Here is a 22,394-nt window from a genome sequence, read left to right as displayed (position 1 = left end):
GACTTAAATTACATTTACTCATTTTTGCGGGAGAACGCTCATTTATAAACATTCTTGGCTATCTTGGTTTGATTTTGGAATCTGAAGCTTGGCCCTCACATGTTTTGTGTTGGAGGGTTGGCTGCCCATGTGCTCTAGAGGCTTCATATTTCGATAAGTCTGTCCTCTCCTTACATGGGTAATCAACTTCAGGTGAGGCATGAAAGCTACCGTTGGTGGAGCAAAGGCAGCCGATCTATAATTTGTGTATCGTTGGCGACACCTGGGAAAAAGAAGCTGATAATTTTTTAGCTCGACGACCGTCAGTTTAATTTTCCTTATCTGCCTCATTAATTTTAACTAGAGCATTTTCGAACCCAGGGACGAGCGCCTGGTTTGGGGCTAGTTCGAATCGGCTTCGGCAAAGAGAGGTCGCCTTTACTAACAGGCCGCGGGCGATCCATCCTGGTGCCCCCCCCCCCCCCCCCGCCCCCGGTCCGAGCATACAGCTCGCAGCGCTCGTATACCCATTTCAGCTGCACTTGAAGCAAGGTCACTGTCAGAATACCCATAGAGTGTATTCAGAATTTTAATATTACAGAAAAAAAGACGATAAAAAACGGATGACCCAGTTAATTTTTACCGCATGAAAGGCAGGTACTGATTTACGACACCGTTACCTGTACTTGCTTCGTTAGAGCTGACGATGGGATGATGCAATGCGTTGATGAGAATGACATCATCCAGATTTTCTTGTTCGGGTTTTATTTTGAGTGAATAGAAATTTTGAGGAAATGCTGCCGTGTACCTAGGTAATTGTCTTCCTTTGAAAAATAGCACGTCTATGAGAAAAAATAGAGTTATAATATTTTCATCGAATTGTAAGGGGATGTTTTTCTGGGTTCTATTTGACGACTTTTTGAATCTAGTGATTCCGTCGGGCACATATTTACATATAAATTTGATGAGTCGTATTGTTCAGGAAGATAGCTTGCAGTTGCATAGCCGGAAATTTCTCATGGACGCGGTGTCCATTAGTGAAGAATTCCTGACAATTACCACACGATTAAGAAAGAAATGTGTGTGAAACTAAGCTCTACATGGACTAAATTTTGCAATCAGAAACTACAATTTCTGGCTCAGTTTAGAAACAAAATAGGTACAATCAGTTTCCCCATGCGCTCAAGTTTCTTATGGGTGTGCCAGAAATTATAGTTCCTAATTGCAAAATGTAGTCCATATAGATGATATTGCCTGACGTGAAAGCTCTTTCAATGCCTAATGGATCAGTGGCACCCATTTTTTCAATTCATTTTCTGCAAGTACGTAGAGAAGTTAGCCTCTAAGAATTTTTCAGATTTTTTTCTGACTCAAAATGGCAAAGAAATCCTCTTAGGAAAATGGTATAAATGGGACACGTTTGAAACATTATTTTGGAGAGTGCCAATTAAGTGGCCAGGCGGGGATAAAGGCGTTAGCTGTTTGGCTGAATGCATTTTCGGGAATCGCTCTGCTACGTCAACTCTCCACGAAATAGTTGTTTGGGGTGCCTTTTTTCTTTTTTTTGAAAAAATAAATTTTCCGCACAAAAAATTACATGATAACCTGCGACATTCCTTGCCACTGCTCGATTAGGCCTACGTTGATTATGGTTTTTTCACGGACGCACAGTAGATCAAGCTAATGAGAGAGGTCAGACATCATTTAAAACCTTTAAAAGCGTAAATTTTCATTAATATGAAATGTTGCTGTTTTAATAGTGGTTCACTGGAAAAAAACACATTGGATCTAGAGTCCAGACTCTTGAAAACATCGACAAGAAAAAATACTCTTGATTCAATCGGATTTTAGCTTACATCAAGAACCAAGCCTCTTAATTTGAGCGGATTTCCTTTGATTTAAGTAAAAATCTGATTGAATCAAGAGTATTTTTTCTTGTCAATGTTTTCAAGAGTCTGGACTCGAGATCCAATGTGATTTTTTTTTACAGTGCATGTAAAATTACCCCTTAAAAATTCAAAATTTGACGAAATAATCATTACAGTTTCCACTTTAAGTCCGAAAAGGCATGTCCAAACTCTTCTATTGACTCGCTCCACTGTGGGGCAGGAAGGTTGAATTTACTGTCTCTGATGTAGACTAAGCACGCTTGTTTCTCCCTCCTGAGTTAATCATACACGGAGAAAGAAACCTCGTGCGTGGGACCCAAAGTTTAGGTCATATGGATCTCTGAAGTTTTCGGATTGAGCATCCGAACACTTAAGGTCCAGCTGCTAAGGTTTGGATCACACATCTGAAACTTCAGTTCTTACATCTAAAACTTCAGTTCTTACATCTGAAACTTCAGTTCTTACATCTGAAGTACTTCTGTTTTCACATCCTAAAAACTTCGGTTCTCCAATCCGAAAAACTTCGGTTCTCACATCTGAAGTACTTCAGATGTAAGAACTGAAGTTTCAGATGTGTGATCCGAACCTCGACAGCTAGACCTAAAGTGTTCAGATGCTCAATCCGAAAACTTCAGAGATCCATCCGACCTAAACTTCGGGTCCCACGCACGAGGTTTTTTTTTCTCCGTGTAAGATTTTTCGATATTTTAAACACGTTTTGCGTGAAATCTGAATGGAAAGACATGTGTGCTGTTGTGATTCATTCCAACTATGTCTAGTGGTCGATTAGAGTGAAAGTAGAGCACTTGGATGCAAACTCCAGTACAGAAGAACTAACCGAATATCTACGGGGAAGCGCAGCGAGTGAGAAGACCAGCCGGTCTGACAAAAAAAGTGCAACTTTTCTTACGTAACTTTTCGGCTTTACTACTCACTCTCGATCTCACCCTCACCATGCGGCTTCTGTTTTTTTGGTGCGCTCCGGCCTTTCCCCGCTGGAATTCAGTTAAGGTCAATACCACGTACTGCTCCGATGACGATGGACTTGAGAATCTCATGTATAAAACACCCGGTGCCCGAGTCCAAAATTAACAGTTCTTCTTTGGCTCTTTACCGTGCACATACAACAGACGAAATGGCTTTCAAGGTATATCAGTGCTTCATTTTCCTCAGGATAATTTTTTAAGTGTCATTAATTAAGTGTCTAATACGGCTATCAACGGATCCGTGCAGTGATGTGTTGGCGACTGTTTTTCAGCGTTTGAAAGTTTGTGCTCGTTGCATAGAAATGCTCTTTTGCGTACCTCGAAGTGTGTGATCGCAATTGTGGATTAATGGTGTACTGGAAAATCTTCATGCTATGGTGTGCCGACAACTGATAAAAGAGACATGTGGTGCAATTTTGAAATACTTTGGATAAACTCATTTGAGAAGTGTGGATTTTTAAAATGAAAATTTTTGACACAAGGGAAAGGGACTGGGGAGGGTTCAACTCTTTGATTCAAAATTTGTCACAGCGTTGCTGAAGAGTGTGTTTGATGCCCAGCATAGGCTATACTTAATACCCTATTTGAGCGGCAGAGGTTACACAAATTTGCAACGTTTTCTTGAGGTGAACCATGATATGGGTTACTTTCTATATTGTTGAATACACAAAGTTAGATAAGTTTGCCTTCTACACATACTCCAAAAGGACATTTTTAAACTACATTTTGGATACAACTCCACGAGAACAAATTAAAAGTCTACAGTCAGAATTATCGATTCGATTTCTGACTCAAGATGTTGCGGCAATACACACCGTTGATAAATCGAGATTTCTTGGGCATTTAAAAGATCTCTTCCGTCAATTTTGAGTTACTTGCTGCGGAAAAATCATTAGTCATATTAAGTGACGATTTGTTATGAAGACTTTGATTGTCTAACATCAACATTTTTCTCTGATTTCAGCTTTGCATCATCGCCGCCCTCGTGGCCATCGTCAACTGCCAGTACGGCGCCCCCGCCTACAAATCCGCCTACGCCGCCCCCTCATACTCCGCCCCCGCTTACGCTGCACCCGCCGTGGCCTCCGCCTACGTCTCCAAGCCAGTAGCCCCCGCATACGCCGCCCCCGCCTACTCTGCTCCCGCCTACAAGGCCCCATCATACGGATACGCCGCCGCTCCCGCCTACCACGCTGAGCCCGCTTACCCCGACGCCCACCCCGCCTACAAGTTCGCCTACACCGTAAACGACCCTCACACCTACGACATCAAGAGCCAAGAAGAGACCCGTGACGGAGACTACGTCCAGGGATACTACTCCCTCGTCGAAGCCGACGGCAGCAAACGTACCGTCCACTACTCCGACAAGGGACACGGATTCGAAGCCGTCGTCAGCAAGGAAGGAGGTGCCCCCGCCTACGCCGCCCCAGCATACTCTGCACCCGCCTACGCCGCCCCTGCCTACTCTGCCCCCAAATACGCCGCCCCCGCTTACAAGAAGTAGATTTCATCACTGAAAAATGACCCACAAAAATTCCTAAAGACTAAATCATCTCATTTGCCTTCTAAGTCATTTCCTATCTCATTGTAAATATGTGTAATTTATCCTCTCATATGTTTCATCCTAGGGTGAATAAATGATTTCAGTCAACCAAACATCATTTGAATTACTCTACCCTCCGACAAAAAGTCAAAAACCTCTTCCTTTCGATTTCAGCAAACATTGGTGGTAAGACTGCCATTCCTTCGAAATTTCTTGTGCAAGGGACCAATAGATGAAGTAAAAATTAAACTTCTGCAAGACATGTGTCTGCATCAAAATGTCACGCAAAACACGTTGAACCCATTAAACATTTCCAAAATTCAGTAAAATTCAGTAAAATTTCAAAAAAGTAAAATTGACGTTTGTCGCTTTAATACGAATCGGCGGACGCAAACTTTCCGCTTACAATAAAACAAAAATCAATGAAGATCAATCGGTCATTGAGTTCAATCTTATCCGAGCGGCAAATAATCAGCGTTTGATTCAGTATTTTTCCCATTGTAATTTTCAAAATTGTGAGCCTCACAAGATAATTCAGCATGCACAAAATAGTATTTTATCATGGATCATACATTCGTTAGCTTAGTACCCGATTTGAGTCGAGTTGACGTTGGTTTTCGGGAACTCAACATTGATGCATAAAAAATCCACTATTTTCTTATTTGTGAGTGAAATTTGATAAGTTTTAATGTTTTCACCGTATTGTGCGTGGATTTTCGATGAAAAAACATATAATACGGTTTTCTGAATTGCTTACTTTGTCCACTCTGTTCATAAAGATTGCACCCTGAGGTGGCCCTTCCTGTTCACTAGAATTTGAAAAAAAAAAAAAAAAATACCTAAAAAAAGCGTCTGAAAATGCTGCGCCTTAAAGAGTAGGCGATTTCCCTAAACTTCTGTTGCACTAGAATCATGAATTTTCAAGACAGTAAGTTATGAACCAGGGCTGATGATACGTAAAGCTACCACTTGTAGATTCTAGCGCTAAATTCATCCATGGCTTCAAAATTATTGAAATCTCAATTGAGGGGCTTTGAAGACAAGGCGCATAAGTGCAGTTTTCTATTTAGAGAAATATGTGTTTTAAGTTTCGAATTAACATGGATCCTTATGAAGGAAAAAAGCTCAGACTGACTCTTTGACGTTCAAAAATTGGAATTTGAGAGCGATTTTTTCTCAGAATATGCTTTAAGACTAGTTTTACATGAAATCATAAATAACTCAATTTAATAAAAAATTGCACTTATGCACCTTGTCCTCCCAGCCCCTCACTTTAAGGGAGATTGTTAATCGAACGTTTTAAACAAGTGTCTACAATCTAACCTTTTAAGGCCGAGATACTTTATAGAGAATTATCGTTACCGTCTATTAAAGGGTATACACTGGGGAAAAAAAAAACATTGGATCTCAGAGTCCAGATTCTTAAGAACATCGACAAGAGAAAATACTCTTGATTCAATCAGATTTAAGCTTAAATCAAGAACCAAGTCTCTTAATTTGAGCGGATTTTCTTTGATTTAAGCTTAAAATCTGCTTGAATCAAGAGTCTTTTTTCTTATCCATGTTTTCAAGAGTCTGGAATCTAGATCCAATGTGTTTTTTTTTTTTTTTTTCCAGTGATATGAGAGCACTCCAAGGTAATCTCTTCCAATAAAGAGGACTCTCAGTTTCCCTTGGAAGATATTCATAAGAATACATTTAATTTGTTGAGAATGACTGCCGATCCTTAAGCTAAATACAAATACGCCGTTCAGAATGCGTAAAACGTGAAAAAAAAAAAAACAATCTGAAGAAAATTAGAAGTTCGGGGATCGATAATTGGTACGAGGGACACGAGGATATTGCATCTGAAACCTCAAATGGCATCACCCTGTATAGCCTTCATAAAACATGTTTTCTTGCTACATCTTTTGAAAGATGGGGTGCAATTTTTTAAGAATTATTTTCCGTTCGGTAAAAGACGCTTCCCTTGCACAACTTGCTTGCTTTTAGCAGGTTTGGATTTTCCACTCCTTAACTGGCGCTGACGAAAACGCCGATGAAGCAAAGAGGTCCTGCAATGGACCACTGGACAAGGTACGAATTTCAGCATTCTGATACATATTTATTCACCAAAAGTTCACGTAAAACACGATGCGCACAACGAAAATTACCGAAATCAACTCCTTCCGAAGATATTTAATGATTCTCGGTGCGTGAATTGAAACCACCCGCTCATGAAAACTCAATGCTCTACGTGATTCACATTGCGCGCTAAAGTACGTTATCATGAACGTCTCTGCGATAAAAAAATCTAGCAACCTCAATCTTGACGCTTTAGCTCAGCTATAGCAAATTACTTATAGTTTGAAAAACACATGGTGGGAAATGAACATTGCTCGATTGAGAAGCTTGCTGAAACTGTTGTAGTGCGCGATTTGACTCACGTAGAGCTTTGAGTTTCTTGTGAGCGGGCAGTTCAAATTCCTTGTAACCAATGTGAAATAAAAATGTTAATATCTTCATTAGGAGTTGGTTCCAGTAATTTTCGTTGCGCGAATCGTTTTCTACGTAAAATTCTGGTTAAGAAACATGTATCAGAATGCTTAAATTTGTACCTTGTCTAGTGGTCCATTGATAAATTCAATAATAATCTGACGATGCACGAGACATTTTTGTGAATGGTCTTGTGAGGGGTAATGCGAGTCTATCGATTCTACATATAGTAACCAGCGCAAATCAAATAAAGGGCTGTAATTGAGGAAAAGCTGCACACACTTCACATTTTTATGCACGCATAGTTTTTAGGGGTTACTAGTTTGACTGCAGATTTTGGAAAATTTGAAATCATTATATGGCATGTTCCGTAATTACCAAGGAATCGTACCCTCGCAAACAGTATTCCTTGGGTTGGATTATAAAATTCATGACACTTGTTCTGAAAAGTAACGGCCATCTTAATCACCGCCAACGGCGTTGGCTTGATACGTACAAACTATGACATTGTCAATACTTTTTGGGCATTTTGAGTTCAAACTAGGCTCATATCAATCAATCTGAGATTTTTATAAAAAATATCCATATTTAGGGGTGCGTTAAGGATAAAGTATCTCTGATGAACGGTCCATTGTGATGAAAAGCGGACAAATTACCTACCTAGAACCCTCTGATAAAATTGAGTCCCGCAAATAATTACGCTGCAACCATGCAGCGATTAACTGTTATTGCCTTGTTGTAGGTCTTTCGGGATCAAATTTCCAAATGCAAGTCTTACCTGCAACATACAAGAAAAAACACAGTTAGGAGGCGAAAAAAACACATTTCATAAACCGAAAAACGAAATCAGCAATATATCTCCGAATCTCTTCTTGCCTTTTCCAGCAGTGCCAAATAGTTAGGCATAAAATTTGAATGTAAAACAACAAACAGGGGAAAGAGAGCTAAAAACACACGTATAAACACATGTGCTTTTAGCCTTGTTCTCACTGTTTATTGTTTTGCATTCTGTTGTTCTGTCTTGGACTGCATTCGTTACTTTGTTTTTTACCATTGAAATTGACCGATACGGGAGGCAAATGACTGAAACTTGGTTTCCAATGAAGGGCCTGTCAAGAACGTGCCCCTACCTTAGAGAGATTTTCCTTAAATCTATCCAAGCGAAACTTTATGATGAGAAAACCCTCCAATGAAAGTTTTGGTTTGATTTCAATGTTCGTTTTGGCGATAAAGCGCTGCAAATCTTACATTTTTTACTGTTAAAAGTGTTGTTTTTAAAAATGTTCAGTTAAAAATACATTTTTTCTGATTTTTTTATTGTTAACTTTCTGCATGGAGAACAATTTCATCAGCTGGTGTTACTTGGACTTTAAGAATGTTGTTGGCAATACGAGATCTGGCGATCAGTCATGATATGGCGTTTATACAAGGGGTCCTTTACCACCCCTGGCAAGCTTATCTGCGGTCAGAGTAAGTTTACCGCAACGAAAAACGTCGCATAATATTCAGACGTTGCCATTCTTTTGATGAAATATAATTTTTTAGGATAATTACGACAAAATTTCCTTGGCATTTTTAGTATCATTGGATTGAATTGCGCAGAGAATTCTCTGAAACTTTAAGAAATAAAAGCTCGAAAGTTTTCCCGGAAATCCGTATTTAATCGGAGGATATTCGGAACACTCTAAGGTTCATACGACGTTTCTACTCAACGCTACAATATTGATATCCGAACTATCCGAGCCGACTGATTTAAAGTCGTTTTAAGGTCATTCACCTTTCAGTTTCACTCAGCAGAAAAGTTGAGAATTATTAGCACAGTGTCTACTGGCAATTTTCTTTCGATTAATGGGTCACCTCCCCCCCCCCCACACTGGAAAAAAACACATTGGATCTAGAGTCCAGACTCTTGAAAACATTGACAAGAAAAAATGCTCTTGATTCAATCGGATTTTTACTTGAATCAAAACGAAATCCGCTTAAATTAAGAGGCTTGGTTCTTGATTTAAGCTGGATTCTTATTGAATCAAGAGTACTTTTTCTTGTCGATGTTTTTAAGAGTCTGGACTCTAGATCCAATGTGTTTTTTTCCCAGTGCACTCCTGATCCAGGGTTACCAAGCTGCACTATTTTGATAGGGTGGTCGATATGGGAGCTATTTGAGGGTTCCCGATGACATCACCGATTTGGCTGGGCTATAAATAGCTGCCTTGTGGTGCTAATTGGCTGGTAAACTTCATGCTGTTTAGTAAGACATTAAGATTGGACGCTTGCCGACCACCCGATGTTAGACCTAGGTTTACTAGAAAATTTCTTGACCGAACCTCAGTTTACCAAGAACAAACCGTTGCATCGAGGTTTGCCAAACACCCTCATTCGGGAACAAATTATGTCTAACTTGGTAAACCATCGTCTGGCAATTATGACCCGGAAAACCTAGGTTACCGGTAACATTACAGCACTGGAAAAAAAAAAAAAAAAAAAAAAAAAAAAAAAACACATTGGATCTAAAGTCCAGACTGTCAAAAACATCGGATTTTTGCTTAAATCAAGAACCAAACCTCTTAATTTGAGTGGATTTCCTATTGATTTAAGCAAAAATCTGATTGGATCAAGAGTATTTTTTCTTGTCAATGTTTTCAAGAGTCTGGACTCTAGATCCAATGTGTTTTTTTCCCAGTGAGTGCAATTGCCTTTATTTTACTAGCAAGGAGGAAAATATAGTTAAATGATCGTGATAAAAATAACTTGACTCAATAACTCACTGTCTGGTAAATAAATGCAAGTTTAAAAATAATGAACAAATAGATTTCGGTTAAAATATTTGAAACGATGAGAGAAAATGATAGAGATTATCTTAAGTTACACGTTCGTAACAATTGACCGAAAAAATGTCCTCATGCCTGGGGGGTTAAAATCGAATATCGGAGGTCTGCGATGCCCGCATGTTCCATTACTGACGTAGTAGGTGCCCTCATATTCCAATTTTTACCCTTCTCTCGTGGCTACTACTTTTTTACAGCGCGCCGGCCTTTCCCCGGTTTCAGCCAGTTAAGGTCAAGACCAAGTTCTGCCTTGGTGACTTCACACAGGCGGATTTTGAGTATAAAAGCAACTAGTATTCGTGTTTAAAAATCACTTCTTGTTTGGCTCTTTCCAGTAAACATACAATAACCAACAAAATGGCTTTCAAGGTACGGTGAAAAGATCAATTTATAGTTGTGTTTAATAATTTTTCATCGATTGTTAAAATTAAAGTGGAAAAATTGATTCTGTTTTTTCTAGACGGTTTATTTCAAAGATTGAAAACGTCGGAATACTTCAAATCTTCATGTTCAGTGCCCTTTAAATTTTATTTGGACTTAATAAAGTGCAAAATACATTCCCGAAAATTCGTATTAAAATCGCTGCTGAGTGGAAATGGAGTGTTTTCTGTTGACCTTTTTCGAAAATTAATGGGCATTTTCATCCAATATCTTCACAGACATTTTTTGCACTCATGAAAGTTTCGTTGCGTCTTATTGAACAAAATACGTGAAAAAATACAAAAGTTTGTAGAAATTGAAATTTATTTTTTTTATTTTGATACACTGACGGAATTCAGCTGAGACATGACTGAAATTGCAAACAATAGATGTTTGGTTCAACTTTAAGTCCGAAAACAGCTATTTATGTTCGGACCATCTTCAAGGGAAGAAAACTTAACTGTTTAAAACATTATCGAAAAAAATGAAGTGTAGAACGGGGATAGGGTGAGAGAAAAAAGAGAGAAAAAACCACAATTTTTACATGTCCGAAAAAATATATAACTTCCTATCTTACTTATATTATTTTTGAATGATTTCAGCTCTGCATCATCGCCGCCCTCGTGGCCATCGTCAACTGCCAGTACGGCGCCCCCGCCTACAAAGCCGCCTACGCCGCCTCCTCATACTCCGCCCCCGCTTACGCTGCACCCGCCGTGGCCTCCGCCTACGTCTCCAAACCAGTAGCCCCCGCATACGCCGCCCCCGCCTACTCTGCTCCCGCCTACAAGGCCCCATCATACGGATACGCCGCCGCTCCCGCCTACCACGCTGAGCCCGCTTACCCCGACGCCCACCCCGCCTACAAGTTCGCCTACAACGTACACGACCCCTCCACCTACGACATCAAGAGCCAAGAAGAGACCCGTGACGGAGACTACGTCCAGGGATACTACTCCCTCGTCGAAGCTGACGGCAGCAAACGTACCGTCCACTACTCCGACAAGGGACACGGATTCGAAGCCGTCGTCAGCAAGGAAGGAGGTGCCCCCGCCTACGCCGCCCCAGCATACTCTGCACCCGCCTACGCCGCCCCTGCCTACTCTGCCCCCGCTTACAAGAAGTAAAATGTTCCAAAGACTAAATCATCTCATTTGCCTTTCTAAGTCATTCGCTGTAAAGCGTTCGTTGTAAATATGTATAATTTATTTCTCATGTGATTCCTACTTAGGTAAATAAATGAATTCAGTCAACCAAATACTGTTTCAAATTTTATGAAATCCCTTATCCAATCGTGATGATATTACAAAACAAAATATTGTAAAAATCATCAGCAGGGATTTTTACTTGGTCAAAAAAAGGGTTCGGGTGTTTGAACGTGTATGAGGAAAGGTTATGTGTGCAGGGACCTTTTTGTGCCCCACTTTAGGGTACGGACACGCTTTCTGAAACGATCCGAAAGGCTATCACCATATGCCTATCAAAAGGGTAAAACATGATTAAGAGGAATAATAAAATGAAATAAATTTATTTGAATATTTTTATATGAATAAATAATTAACAATTTAGAGAAAAATCATGTTTTATCTTCATTCGAAGGGCTTCAGATCCAATGATTACAAAAGCTCATGGTTACATTTCTGCTGGGAATATACTGTGATGAGTCATAATACAATATTTTCAGAAATAGATCCATTTTTTGCGCTCCTGTCTTGATTTCAAGTATGCAATATGTTTTCTTGGTAAACAATGTTGGAATGGAAAGAAAATAATTTATTACCCAAGAAATATTTCAAAAATCATTGACAAAATATGTTAAGAACAGGGAGAAGAGTAACGTCTAGCATTACTTATTTACTTATTTGTAAGTATCAAAATAGTGCGAAAATTTGGAGGTCGGCAGGCGACCGAAACATTTTTATCGACAAAGTGACTCAGATATGAATAAAATTACTGGCCGGGTGTTTGATTTTTATATATTGTATTTAAGGACCAAAGAACCGTTTGAGAAATCAAGGAGAAACCATGTGACAACTCACTGCTTGCAGAGTAATTTGTTTTATAACCTATATTAAAAAAGGCCTGGTGCTAGAGATCATAAACGATTTTTGAGAAAGAATACATCCCTTATTAAGCATGTTGCAAGTGCGAATAATTTGATTTTTCCAAAATGGGTCACTAAACCATACACGAAGTCTGACTGGAGATCCCTTTACCAAAGGTAAATGAAACGTAGAATACAATGCGCACATTAAGAAACGTGAAAAAGTAACTCAGAAGCCAAGAAATACACAATTCAAAAGGCACAACTTTTCCTCAGAAAGCGGCTGTCCCATTCTCAATAGGACATGGCCGTAAGAGATTTTACATCAATACTTTCAGGAATCATAACGGATCATCGGAGAGGCCTAAATCCGTTGACCTTTCTCGTCTAGCCCTCCAGGCGGGGAGGGGGGAGGGGGTCAAAGGTCAAACGCACCGACCGCCATAACTTTTGATTGAAACAACGGATCAACTTGATCTTGGTCTCAAATGAAAGCTCTGGACGAGACTTTCCATTCTAGTACATTATAGTCTATTTTTGGTAATCTTTCACTGTGGAGAAAATCATGGTTTGATTTTTCAAGCCCAAAAAATTAAGTTTTTCAAGTTTTTTCGTGATGGGGAACCCAGGAATCATTACAAAAACTATATTAAATGAAAGCTATTAATTTAAGCTTTAAAACGAGCTATCGTTCAATTTGAGGAAACAGATGAACCAAACATTATGACCGTTCAAAGTTGGCGTGGCGTGCTATTTTCGAAGCGCACGGAGTGTATGTTTAATGCCACCCCTCCCTTCCTTTTCCCACGTGCCCGCTTCAGCTGATGACGGGTGCAGAAAGGTCCAAAGCTCCTCCCGCCACTCTGTCACGGAAAAAAGTTGGGTAGCATTTACCATATGGCACAACCAGACAGTATGGTAACTTCCACCGAAATTATTGTCACAATAAGGGGAAACCTTGTTACTTTCACGATAATTTTCATGAAAATTACCACACTCTCTGGTTGTGCCCTTTATTAACCAGAATATGGTAAATGCTACCTAATTTGTTTTTCCAATCATATATGTGTGGATGAAGACTCTAGGCGCGGATTTTTCTGCTCTCGAAGCCCAATAATGCGTGTGGCAAGTCACCCAAAGTCCACCGAAGCAAAAAAGCTGCAAATCCATTCTAGATTTTGCATTTGGATGAAATACATCCGTTTATCCTTTACTCATGCTGCTCTATTACTCAAAAACTTGGTCATTACGATACTTCATTCTTTCAAATTGAATTTCCAATGATATACATTTGTCGCAGAAACTCTAAAACGTTCGTTGGTTTTTTAATACGTGACAGCAGATTGTTTCACGGAAAATTAAAAATATTTAGAATGAAGTTACGGCTTGCTTGCTTCGGACGGCAGTATATTGTGAGTATAATGAGCGGGAGATCTGACGGATAATTAGGTCGTGAAAGAAAGGGTTTCCAGAGAAATCGATTGCGCACCCTCGAAAATAAAGCCAAAACGCTCAAAGCAGAGGAAGGAAAACCATGGTGCCTTCACTTTGATCTATATGCAACCTGGACATCCGTAGGACGATAAAAGTTGCATCAATTCAAGTCATGTCAGTTTCAAGGGGGACTCTCGTTTAACTATCAACATTCATCGATGTGCTACACTGTCGTGCTGAGGAAAAGCGTCGTTTGAACATTCGGATAATGCCATAATATATTCTCTGTGAAAATATTAATTTTTGAGGAAATTTAAGAATAAATTTCGTTGATATTTTCGCATACATTAGAATAATTTGCGATTTAAATTGTTTGGAATATTCAAAGATAATAATGCACGAGCATCTTTGCAAATTCGTACATTATCGAAGGATTTTGGCAACGTCTGAAGGCTCATACGGCGTTCTTCCTTAGCACCGCGGTATAGGATTGGAATATTCAAAATATCGATGGCAGACGTAGAAAAATGCGTCTCTCTAAATACGGAGTTGTCAATCGGCGCTAATTATTTACTTCTGTAAAAGCGAACTGGCCTACATTTTACAATCAGGAACTAAAATTTCTGGCTCATCGACAGAAACACTTAAGTGCATAGGAAAAGTAATGGTGTATACGTTGTTTCTAAACTGAGACAGGAATGGTGTAGTTTTTACTGATTGCAATATGAAGTTTCACTATCCACCAATCTTCCTCTGTCAAATATTCAAGAAACATTCAGAGGTGATAGTTTAATCTTCTTTTCTTTCTTTTCCCCCAGACAAATACAAACTTGGGAGGCTGAGGAGTTTTAAAAATGTTGATGGAGATATGTATTTTTTTACTTTACTCATCGATCACGGAAAAGAAAGGCATGGTCATTTCAGATATATTCCAGGCTGATTTGATCCAGTCAGAAAAGTGGTTGCACCTTACAGAGTTGTGATTGAGTTGGCCAGTAATGTGGTTGAATCGACGAATTTCTGGATGACGAAACCATACCATTTCATTTCTGACTAGGGTCGAAATCATCCAACACTGGAAAAAAAACACATTGGATCTTGAGTCCAGACTCTTGAAAACATTGACAAGAAAAAGGACTCTTGATTCAATCAGATTTAAGCTTAAATCAAAAGGAAATCCGCGCAAATTAAGAGGCTTGGTTCTTGATTTAAGCTTAAATCTGATTGAATCAAGAGTATTTTTTCTTGTCGATGTTTTTAAGAGTCTGGACTCTAGATACAATGTGTTTTTTTCCAGTGAAAAATGTGCTTGAAATTATAATTAATTTTTTTTTTCTGTGATTAAATATTCACCCGCATCAAGGTGGAGTTGTGGAAGGTCCTTAACGCCACTTGTCTTTTGGCAACTTTTCGATCAGAAAATCTAGCCATTCGTCACAAAAAATAGATGACACACTATAATATGTGTGATATGTGTGGTTGAATAACTTCCACACCGGAGGGGACATTGATCGAAGGACTCTAATTTCAACGCCAATAGATACTTAAAATGCGTTTTTGGCATAAAGCACCTGTTCTCTCTAAACGCTGGTCACTTTCACCCTCCCCACGTAGTCACAACTTTTTTTCATGCTGCGGTCTCTGCTTTACGGTTAGGGGCCAAGGCCACGTTCCGCTTTGACAACGATGGACTTGCGAGTTCCAACTATAAAATGATATGTCTGTGAGTTCAAAAATCACTTCTTCTTTGGCTCTTCAACCTAACAAAGCACAAACAACCGACGATATGGCTTTCAAGGTACAGTGAAATAATTTAGTTTGTTAATAATTTTTGTATATGATGTCCTTTTGGCTACATTAAATAAAGCATAAAGAATCGATCCATCTTAGAGTTTGCTAAAATAAACATAGTCACAGAAATATCATAGGTTCACAAAAGGGCTTTATCAACTGAAATGGTTCCATTGAAGTAATAATAACAACGCGTGTACAAATTTTTGTGACGGGGATAGGTTGAAAGATGAAGAGAGAGGGAGAGAGGAGGGGTGTTTGACTGTTTGGAAAAATATATAAATTCCTAATTTGCTCATTTTAATATTCTCTGATTTCAGCTCTGCATCATCGCCGCCCTCGTGGCCATTGTCAACTGCCAGTACGGCGCCCCCGCCTACAAAGCCGCCTACGCCGCCCCCTCATACTCCGCCCCCGCTTACGCTGCACCCGCCGTGGCCTCCGCCTACGTCTCCAAGCCAGTAGCCCCCGCATACGCCGCCCCCGCCTACTCTGCTCCCGCCTACAAGGCCCCATCATACGGATACGCCGCCGCTCCCGCCTACCACGCTGAGCCCGCTTACCCCGACGCCCACCCCGCCTACAAGTTCGCCTACACCGTAAACGACCCTCACACCTACGACATCAAGAGCCAAGAAGAGACCCGTGACGGAGACTACGTCCAGGGATACTACTCCCTCGTCGAAGCTGACGGCAGCAAACGTACCGTCCACTACTCCGACAAGGGACACGGATTCGAAGCCGTCGTCAGCAAGGAAGGAGGTGCCCCCGCCTACGCCGCCCCAGCATACTCTGCACCCGCCTACGCCGCCCCTGCCTACTCTGCCCCCGCTTACAAGAAGTAAAATGTTCCAAAGACTAAATCATCTCATTTGCCTTTCTAAGTCATTCGCTGTATAGCGTTCGTTGTAAATATGTATAATTTATTTCTCATGTGATTCCTACCTAGGTAAATAAATGAATTCAGTCAACCAAATATTGTGAAATCTCTTATTATTTTATCCAATCATAGTGATAGTAAAAAATAAAATACTTTACACACCATCATTAGGAATTTTAAATCGGTCAAAAAATCGAAGCGGATCCTGGTTCGGGTCCCAAAAAGAGCTTGGAAAAGGGTCTAGGCTTATGAACATTTTTAAATCCCGGTTCAGGGGTCAATCACGCGTTATGAACCTATCTAAAAGATCTTCTATTTATAAACCACCGTAAGGAATTCAAAATGGGAAAATTTTATGACTTTTAGAGGGAGAAAAGAGGAGAAAGCTAAACACTTACTAAAGTTCCGAATATTTTCCTGCTGGAGATTATAATTTGATGAGCCATTTTAGATATTACTTTCAAAAATAATTGATTATGTTGCACGCATGTTTTGATTTCGAGAATGAGATACGTTTGCTTGTAAACAAAGTTGGAATAGAAAGAAGCCTGGTTATTTTCTAAGATTTTTCCAACAGAACGGTTAAGATGCAACGATAAACATAATAATCTCTGCTCGAAAAGCTCAAAGGTATGTACCACCCTCTTATTACGGTTTTGATGGAATTTATTCTTGAGCAAGCTAAGATAGTGCACTAATGTGAGCAATTCTTCAATTTTTGAAGTTTTTCAATACATAATAAAAAGCTACGCACATTTCCTTTTTTTCCATCTTTGTGTAATTTTTCCTTCATTTTTTTCCATCATCCGACGAGAGCTTAGTTATGAGTGGTGATTATAAATAATCAAGAACGGGAGGGAGAATAGCGTCTAGTTTTATTTACGTATTTATATATTTTTAACTATTACATTTATGCTGAAATTTAGATGTCAGCATGTGACCGCAACATACTTGTCAACATGAAGCTCACATAAGATTACAAGTCCAAGCCATTATTCGGTTTGTACGTATCTAGAATTAAGGGCAAAAGAACCCTAAGTACATATTCACCGATTCGTGGAATCAGAGAAAAACCACGCGACAGCTCTACTGCCTGCGATGCATTTTGCAAATTTTGAAGACCTGTATCACGGGCCTGCTTCTAGATATCATAAATAGTTTTTAAAGTATTTTGCAAATGCAAATTCAATATTTACTTCGATACTTCGATATATACCGAGGGGTTCGGGTCACACATCTGAAGTGCTCCGGTACATACCGAAGTGCCTCGATGTCTGACTCGAACTTCGGCAGCTGGACCTCAAGTTTTTAGATATGTGATCCGAAAACGTCAGAGATGCATATGACCTCAACTTCGGGTCCCATGCACGAAGTTTTTTTCTCCGTGTACTTCATTTTTTCAAATTGGATTTCCAATGATACATATTTGTCGAAGAAACTCTAAAACGTTCGGTGGTTTTTTAATACGTGACAGCGGATTATTTTACGGAAAATTGAGAATATTTAGAACGAAGTTACGGCGTGTTTGCTTCGAACGGCAGTAGTGTATGTCTGATGGGCCGTATGCCTTGGAAAGGCACCCTCGGTGGCTTACAGTGGCGTGGCGTGAATTGCGATACATCGATTGTTATGCCATTTAAACCTATGAAAAAAGATCGATTATCAGGGTGTTCGCAGCGAACACCTTTATAATCGATTCTTTACCATAGCTTCAAATGGCGAGATATCGATAACCGATTATTCACGCCACGCCACTGGTGGCTTATGATTATGGGGTCTTGAAAGAAAGGGTCTTGAGGGAAACCGTCTGAGTATACCCTCTAAAAAAAGTCATTACGCTGAGAGCAGCGGAAGGAAACTCGAAGTGCCTTCACTTTTATCTGTATGCAACACGGATATCCGCAGAGCGATATTAGTTGCATCCATTCAACTTGTGCCTTTATCGAGTGGGACTTTCAACCAACTATCGATATTCATTCATGTGCTACACTGCCGTGCTCAGGAAAAACGTCGTTTGAACATTTAGATGTTGCCAAATCTCCTCTGCGAAAATATTTTATTTTTAAGGAAATTTGTGAATACTTCTCGATGAAATTTTCGGATACTTTAAATTAATTTATGGATTTAATTCTGTTGAAAATTTGAAGATAAATATTCTGAAGTTTCTCTACACATTCTAATTTTATCGAAGGAAATTTGGCGACGCCTGAATGTTCATAAGACGTCGCAGAGCTCCAAATTTCACTGCAAAACCGGCACTCCATGTATATACAAAAAATGGATGGCTACAGAAGAAAAATGCATTTAAATATGGATTTGCCGATAATTGTTCTAGTTTCATTAAGCTCTTCTAAATTTTTTTTTTCCAATTTTTCTTGTGCAGTTTTGTTTGTTAGGCAAAACTACGGATCTGGGTGTTTCCTTAGAAATTTTAAAACCATCAAGTGCGACACACACACACACAAAAATAAATTGGCGCTCATGCTTTATTTCTTCAAAAGCTAACTGGCTTACATTTTGCAATTTGGAACTAAAATTCCTGGCTCATCGGTAAAAACACTGCGTATAGGAAAACTAATGGTACAAACGTTGTTTCTAAACTGGGACAGAAATGTCTTAGGGACGAAATGTAGTCCAACTGTCCACCAGTCTCATTCTACTACATACATAATTTCGTCCGTCAAATATTCAAGAAACACCTAGAGGAGATATTCTGATAGGTTTTTTTTTAAAAAAAAATATGACACGGGACAGCTAGATAGTTTTGAACATTTAAATGGAAAATACGCATTTATTTCTCTTGCCAATCGATCATGGAATAAATTATAATCATTGCAACTATATTCCAGGCTGATTTGATCCAGTTAGAAAAAGGACTGCACCTTACAGAAATGTGGTTGAGTCGGCCAGAAATGTGGTATGATTAGACTAATTCTGGAAGACTAAACCACTCTTCTAGCCGGTGCAACCTTATTTCTGCCGGGTGCCAAAATCAGCCAGGAATATGATTGGGCTAATATTTTTTTGGTGTTGAAACATGCATCCAAATCACGGTGGCGTTGCGATGGTTCTTAACGCTCCTTGTCTTTTCGACACTTTCCGATCAGAAAAGCTTGTCATTCGTCACAAAAATGTAGCTGTCACACGTTTGACCTTCCACAACCAAAGTAACACTGAGAGAGTAACTCTAATGCCTACACCAATTGATACTTAAAATGAGATTTTGGCATAAAGCACCTGTTCTCGCTAAACGCTGGTCACTTTCACCCTCCCTCCGTGGTCACTACTTTTTTTTCACGGTGCGGCCTTTCCCCTACGCTTAGGGCCAAGGCCACGTTCCGCTTTGACAACGATGGACTTGCGAGTTCCAACTATAAAATGATATGTCTGTGAGTCCAAAAATCACTTCTCCTTTGGCTCTCCAACTTCACAAAGCACTGACAACAACTGACGATATGGCTTTCAAGGTAAAGTACAATCAGTCGTTTGTTGATAGATTTTTCAATTTATACCCCTTTGATAAATAACACACACGGTAACGATCCATTCTGAAGTATGGTAAAATTTATATATTTACAGTAATATCATAGGATCAACAAAGTGTCTCTACCAACTAAAATGGTTTCCATTGAGGTAACCATAACAACGTATGTAAACAATTTTGTGAAAGGGATAGTTCGAGAGATCAAGGAAGAGAGAGAGAGAAAAAAAATTTGCCTCTTCAGAAAAATGCATAATTTCTGATTTGCTCATTTTATTTTCCTCTGATTTCAGCTCTGCATCATCGCCGCCCTCGTGGCCATCGTCAACTGCCAGTACGGCGCCCCCGCCTACAAAGCCGCCTACGCCGCCCCCTCATACTCCGCCCCCGCTTACGCTGCACCCGCCGTGGCCTCCGCCTACGTCTCCAAGCCAGTAGCCCCCGCATACGCCGCCCCCGCCTACTCTGCTCCCGCCTACAAGGCCCCATCATACGGATACGCCGCCGCTCCCGCCTACCACGCTGAGCCCGCTTACCCCGACGCCCACCCCGCCTACAAGTTCGCCTACACCGTAAACGACCCTCACACCTACGACATCAAGAGCCAAGAAGAGACCCGTGACGGAGACTACGTCCAGGGATACTACTCCCTCGTCGAAGCTGACGGCAGCAAACGTACCGTCCACTACTCCGACAAGGGACACGGATTCGAAGCCGTCGTCAGCAAGGAAGGAGGTGCCCCCGCCTACGCCGCCCCAGCATACTCTGCACCCGCCTACGCCGCCCCTGCCTACTCTGCCCCCAAATATGCAGCTATCGCTTACAAAAAGTAAATTATTTCCTAAAAATATCAACACAAAAATCGTTGCCTCACTCAAATCATCTCATCTGCCTTCTAAGTCATTTCCTCTCTCATTGTAAATATGTATAATTTATTTTCCATGTGATACAATCATCCCTGTGTAAATAAATCTCTTCGGTCAAATAATCTTGTTGGTTAATACACCTCATCTTCTGTTCTTTAAATACGGTATATTACCTTTCCACATGACTTTTAGCCAATTGAGAAGAACCGCTAGCTCTCACTGTGTAGAAACATCTAGACGCAATCAGCAAAATACCCCTTGTATAATTAACCCAAATTCGCAACTTGAAAACGATACATTTCGTAAACAAATTTAAAACTGCCAAGTGCCGTTGTGACACCATCATCCTCAGCGAATAGAAATTGAGAAGAACGAGAAAAGGAAGGAAAAAACGCGTGTAAAATAAATGCAAGTAGCTATGCAAAACAATCTTGTTTCGCTTGCTCAGTTCCCGCAGAAAAAATACTAGAAAAAATTAATGGTAGTTTTTTCACTGATTCCTGCGTTGAAGTGGGTGAAGCAACTACATTCAGCAATAAAAATGTTAAACAGAGATAATGCGTATTTTATTGCTTCCTAAACAGTGGCTCGGTCATCAACGCATATTAGTTGCGCAACAAGATTCTACGCGTGCGGGAGATCTGGCGCTATCGTATTGACAGTCCTACTCTCTTTAAAATTACAATTAGCATTCCTATTTTAAGGAGTTCTTCATCCTGAAACAAAGTTGCCATCATTTAATTTGCGTTAGTGGATCTAACGCAGCGATCAGTATCATTAACGACTGTTATCAGGAAGGTACTGACGTTCCAAATTATAATGATCTAAACGTAGTCAAAACATTATCACTATTACTCAACTTGCATAAATAGCGTTAATAAATTAGTTAAAACCACTATGTGAACCAAAAACTTGACCAAATAAATTTTCAAAGATTGCATACTTTTCAGGCTGTTTTAAGGATCACGTTTGGAATAAAGCGAACAATTCCGCACCTTTATGCGGGATTTCCGCGCTTTATCAGCACTTTCGTACCGCCTTCAAAAGATTAGTGCATTCCCAAAAAATTAGAATTTTTCGTACAAGTAAACGTACTGATCTGGTCTATGCATGTCAATTGTGCTAGGGTCCCTTCATAGCGAAGGTATGGACAGGTGTGAGACCGAAAATCCATCAGGTCTTTACCAATGCCTCCGCAAATGCAGTCACTCAGGGCCCGAAAGGGCAATCAACCTATGAATTCAAAATATTCAGAACGATTTATCATTACAATTGTTACGACCCGTCGTTCGTAGAACACGTATTAGACTTAGTTTTTGCATACATTCCCTCATCTTTGTTGAGGAATGCTCATTTATGAAGATTCTTGGCCATATTGGTTGGATATTGGCATCTGAAATTTTGCGTGTTTGACGGTTGGCTGCCCTTTTTGGGCCGTAAGCTCTCTATGAGACGATCCGTCCATACTCTCGTTTAGGGTGGCAAAATTTCATGAAAAAAAAATCTTGAAATTTCACGTAAAATGCATACATTAAATGCAATTTCAGAAATTTATGAAAGAAACGAAATGAAAAATACCAGTTCCTTTTCATGTTTCACAAAATGTAAATATCGTGACTTTCCTCTACTCTTGCGTGTTTAAGTGCGGGTTGCATACTCTAGCCCCTGAAAATATGAAATTTCATAGCCTCGTGAAATTTCGAATCTTTCATTTCTTTCTTACGTTTCATGCCACCTTTCTCTCGCTATACAGGTGCTCTAGACTTTGCCCTTTCTGACTT

The 22,394-nt window shown here is 39.9% G+C and overlaps 3 protein-coding genes across 3 annotated transcripts; all 3 read left to right on the top strand.

The window, feature by feature from the left end:
- Positions 1-2,454: 2,454 nt before the first annotated feature.
- LOC109039992 (uncharacterized) lies at positions 2,455-4,510 on the top strand. Its single transcript, XM_019055740.2, has 2 exons — positions 2,455-3,015; positions 3,819-4,510. The coding sequence occupies exons 1-2, from the start codon at positions 2,902-2,904 to the stop codon at positions 4,356-4,358; spliced, it is 654 nt and encodes a 217-aa protein (XP_018911285.2). The 5' UTR covers positions 2,455-2,901; the 3' UTR covers positions 4,359-4,510.
- Positions 4,511-10,054: 5,544 nt separating this feature from the next.
- On the top strand, positions 10,055-11,375 carry LOC109039993 (uncharacterized). The gene is made up of 2 exons (XM_019055741.2): positions 10,055-10,066; positions 10,720-11,375. Exons 1-2 carry the CDS (start codon positions 10,055-10,057, stop codon positions 11,242-11,244), a joined length of 537 nt encoding a protein of 178 aa, XP_018911286.2. The 3' UTR covers positions 11,245-11,375.
- A 3,679-nt stretch (positions 11,376-15,054) lies between these two features.
- On the top strand, positions 15,055-20,942 carry LOC109040080 (uncharacterized). Its single transcript, XM_072296421.1, has 4 exons — positions 15,055-15,393; positions 15,707-16,227; positions 18,650-18,653; positions 20,041-20,942. The coding sequence occupies exons 1-4, from the start codon at positions 15,313-15,315 to the stop codon at positions 20,578-20,580; spliced, it is 1,146 nt and encodes a 381-aa protein (XP_072152522.1). The 5' UTR covers positions 15,055-15,312; the 3' UTR covers positions 20,581-20,942.
- The last annotated feature ends 1,452 nt before the right edge of the window (positions 20,943-22,394 follow it).

The sequence above is a fragment of the Bemisia tabaci genome, chromosome 2 (genome assembly GCF_918797505.1).
Source record: "Bemisia tabaci chromosome 2, PGI_BMITA_v3".
Classification (NCBI taxonomy): Eukaryota; Metazoa; Arthropoda; class Insecta; order Hemiptera; family Aleyrodidae; genus Bemisia; species Bemisia tabaci.
The sequence above is the reverse complement of the archived record's forward strand: the minus strand, read 5'-3'. Positions and strand labels throughout refer to the sequence as shown.

Bases quoted from the DNA above. Each gene is read 5' to 3' on its own strand.
- LOC109039992 (XM_019055740.2), top strand. From the start codon at position 2,902: ATGACGATGGACTTGAGAATCTCATGTATAAAACACCCGGTGCCCGAG. The intron at 3,016-3,818 runs GTATATCAGTGC...CTCTGATTTCAG, and splicing joins CAGACGAAATGGCTTTCAAG to CTTTGCATCATCGCCGCCCT.
- LOC109040080 (XM_072296421.1), top strand. From the start codon at position 15,313: ATGTCTGTGAGTTCAAAAATCACTTCTTCTTTGGCTCTTCAACCTAAC. The intron at 15,394-15,706 runs GTACAGTGAAAT...CTCTGATTTCAG, and splicing joins CCGACGATATGGCTTTCAAG to CTCTGCATCATCGCCGCCCT.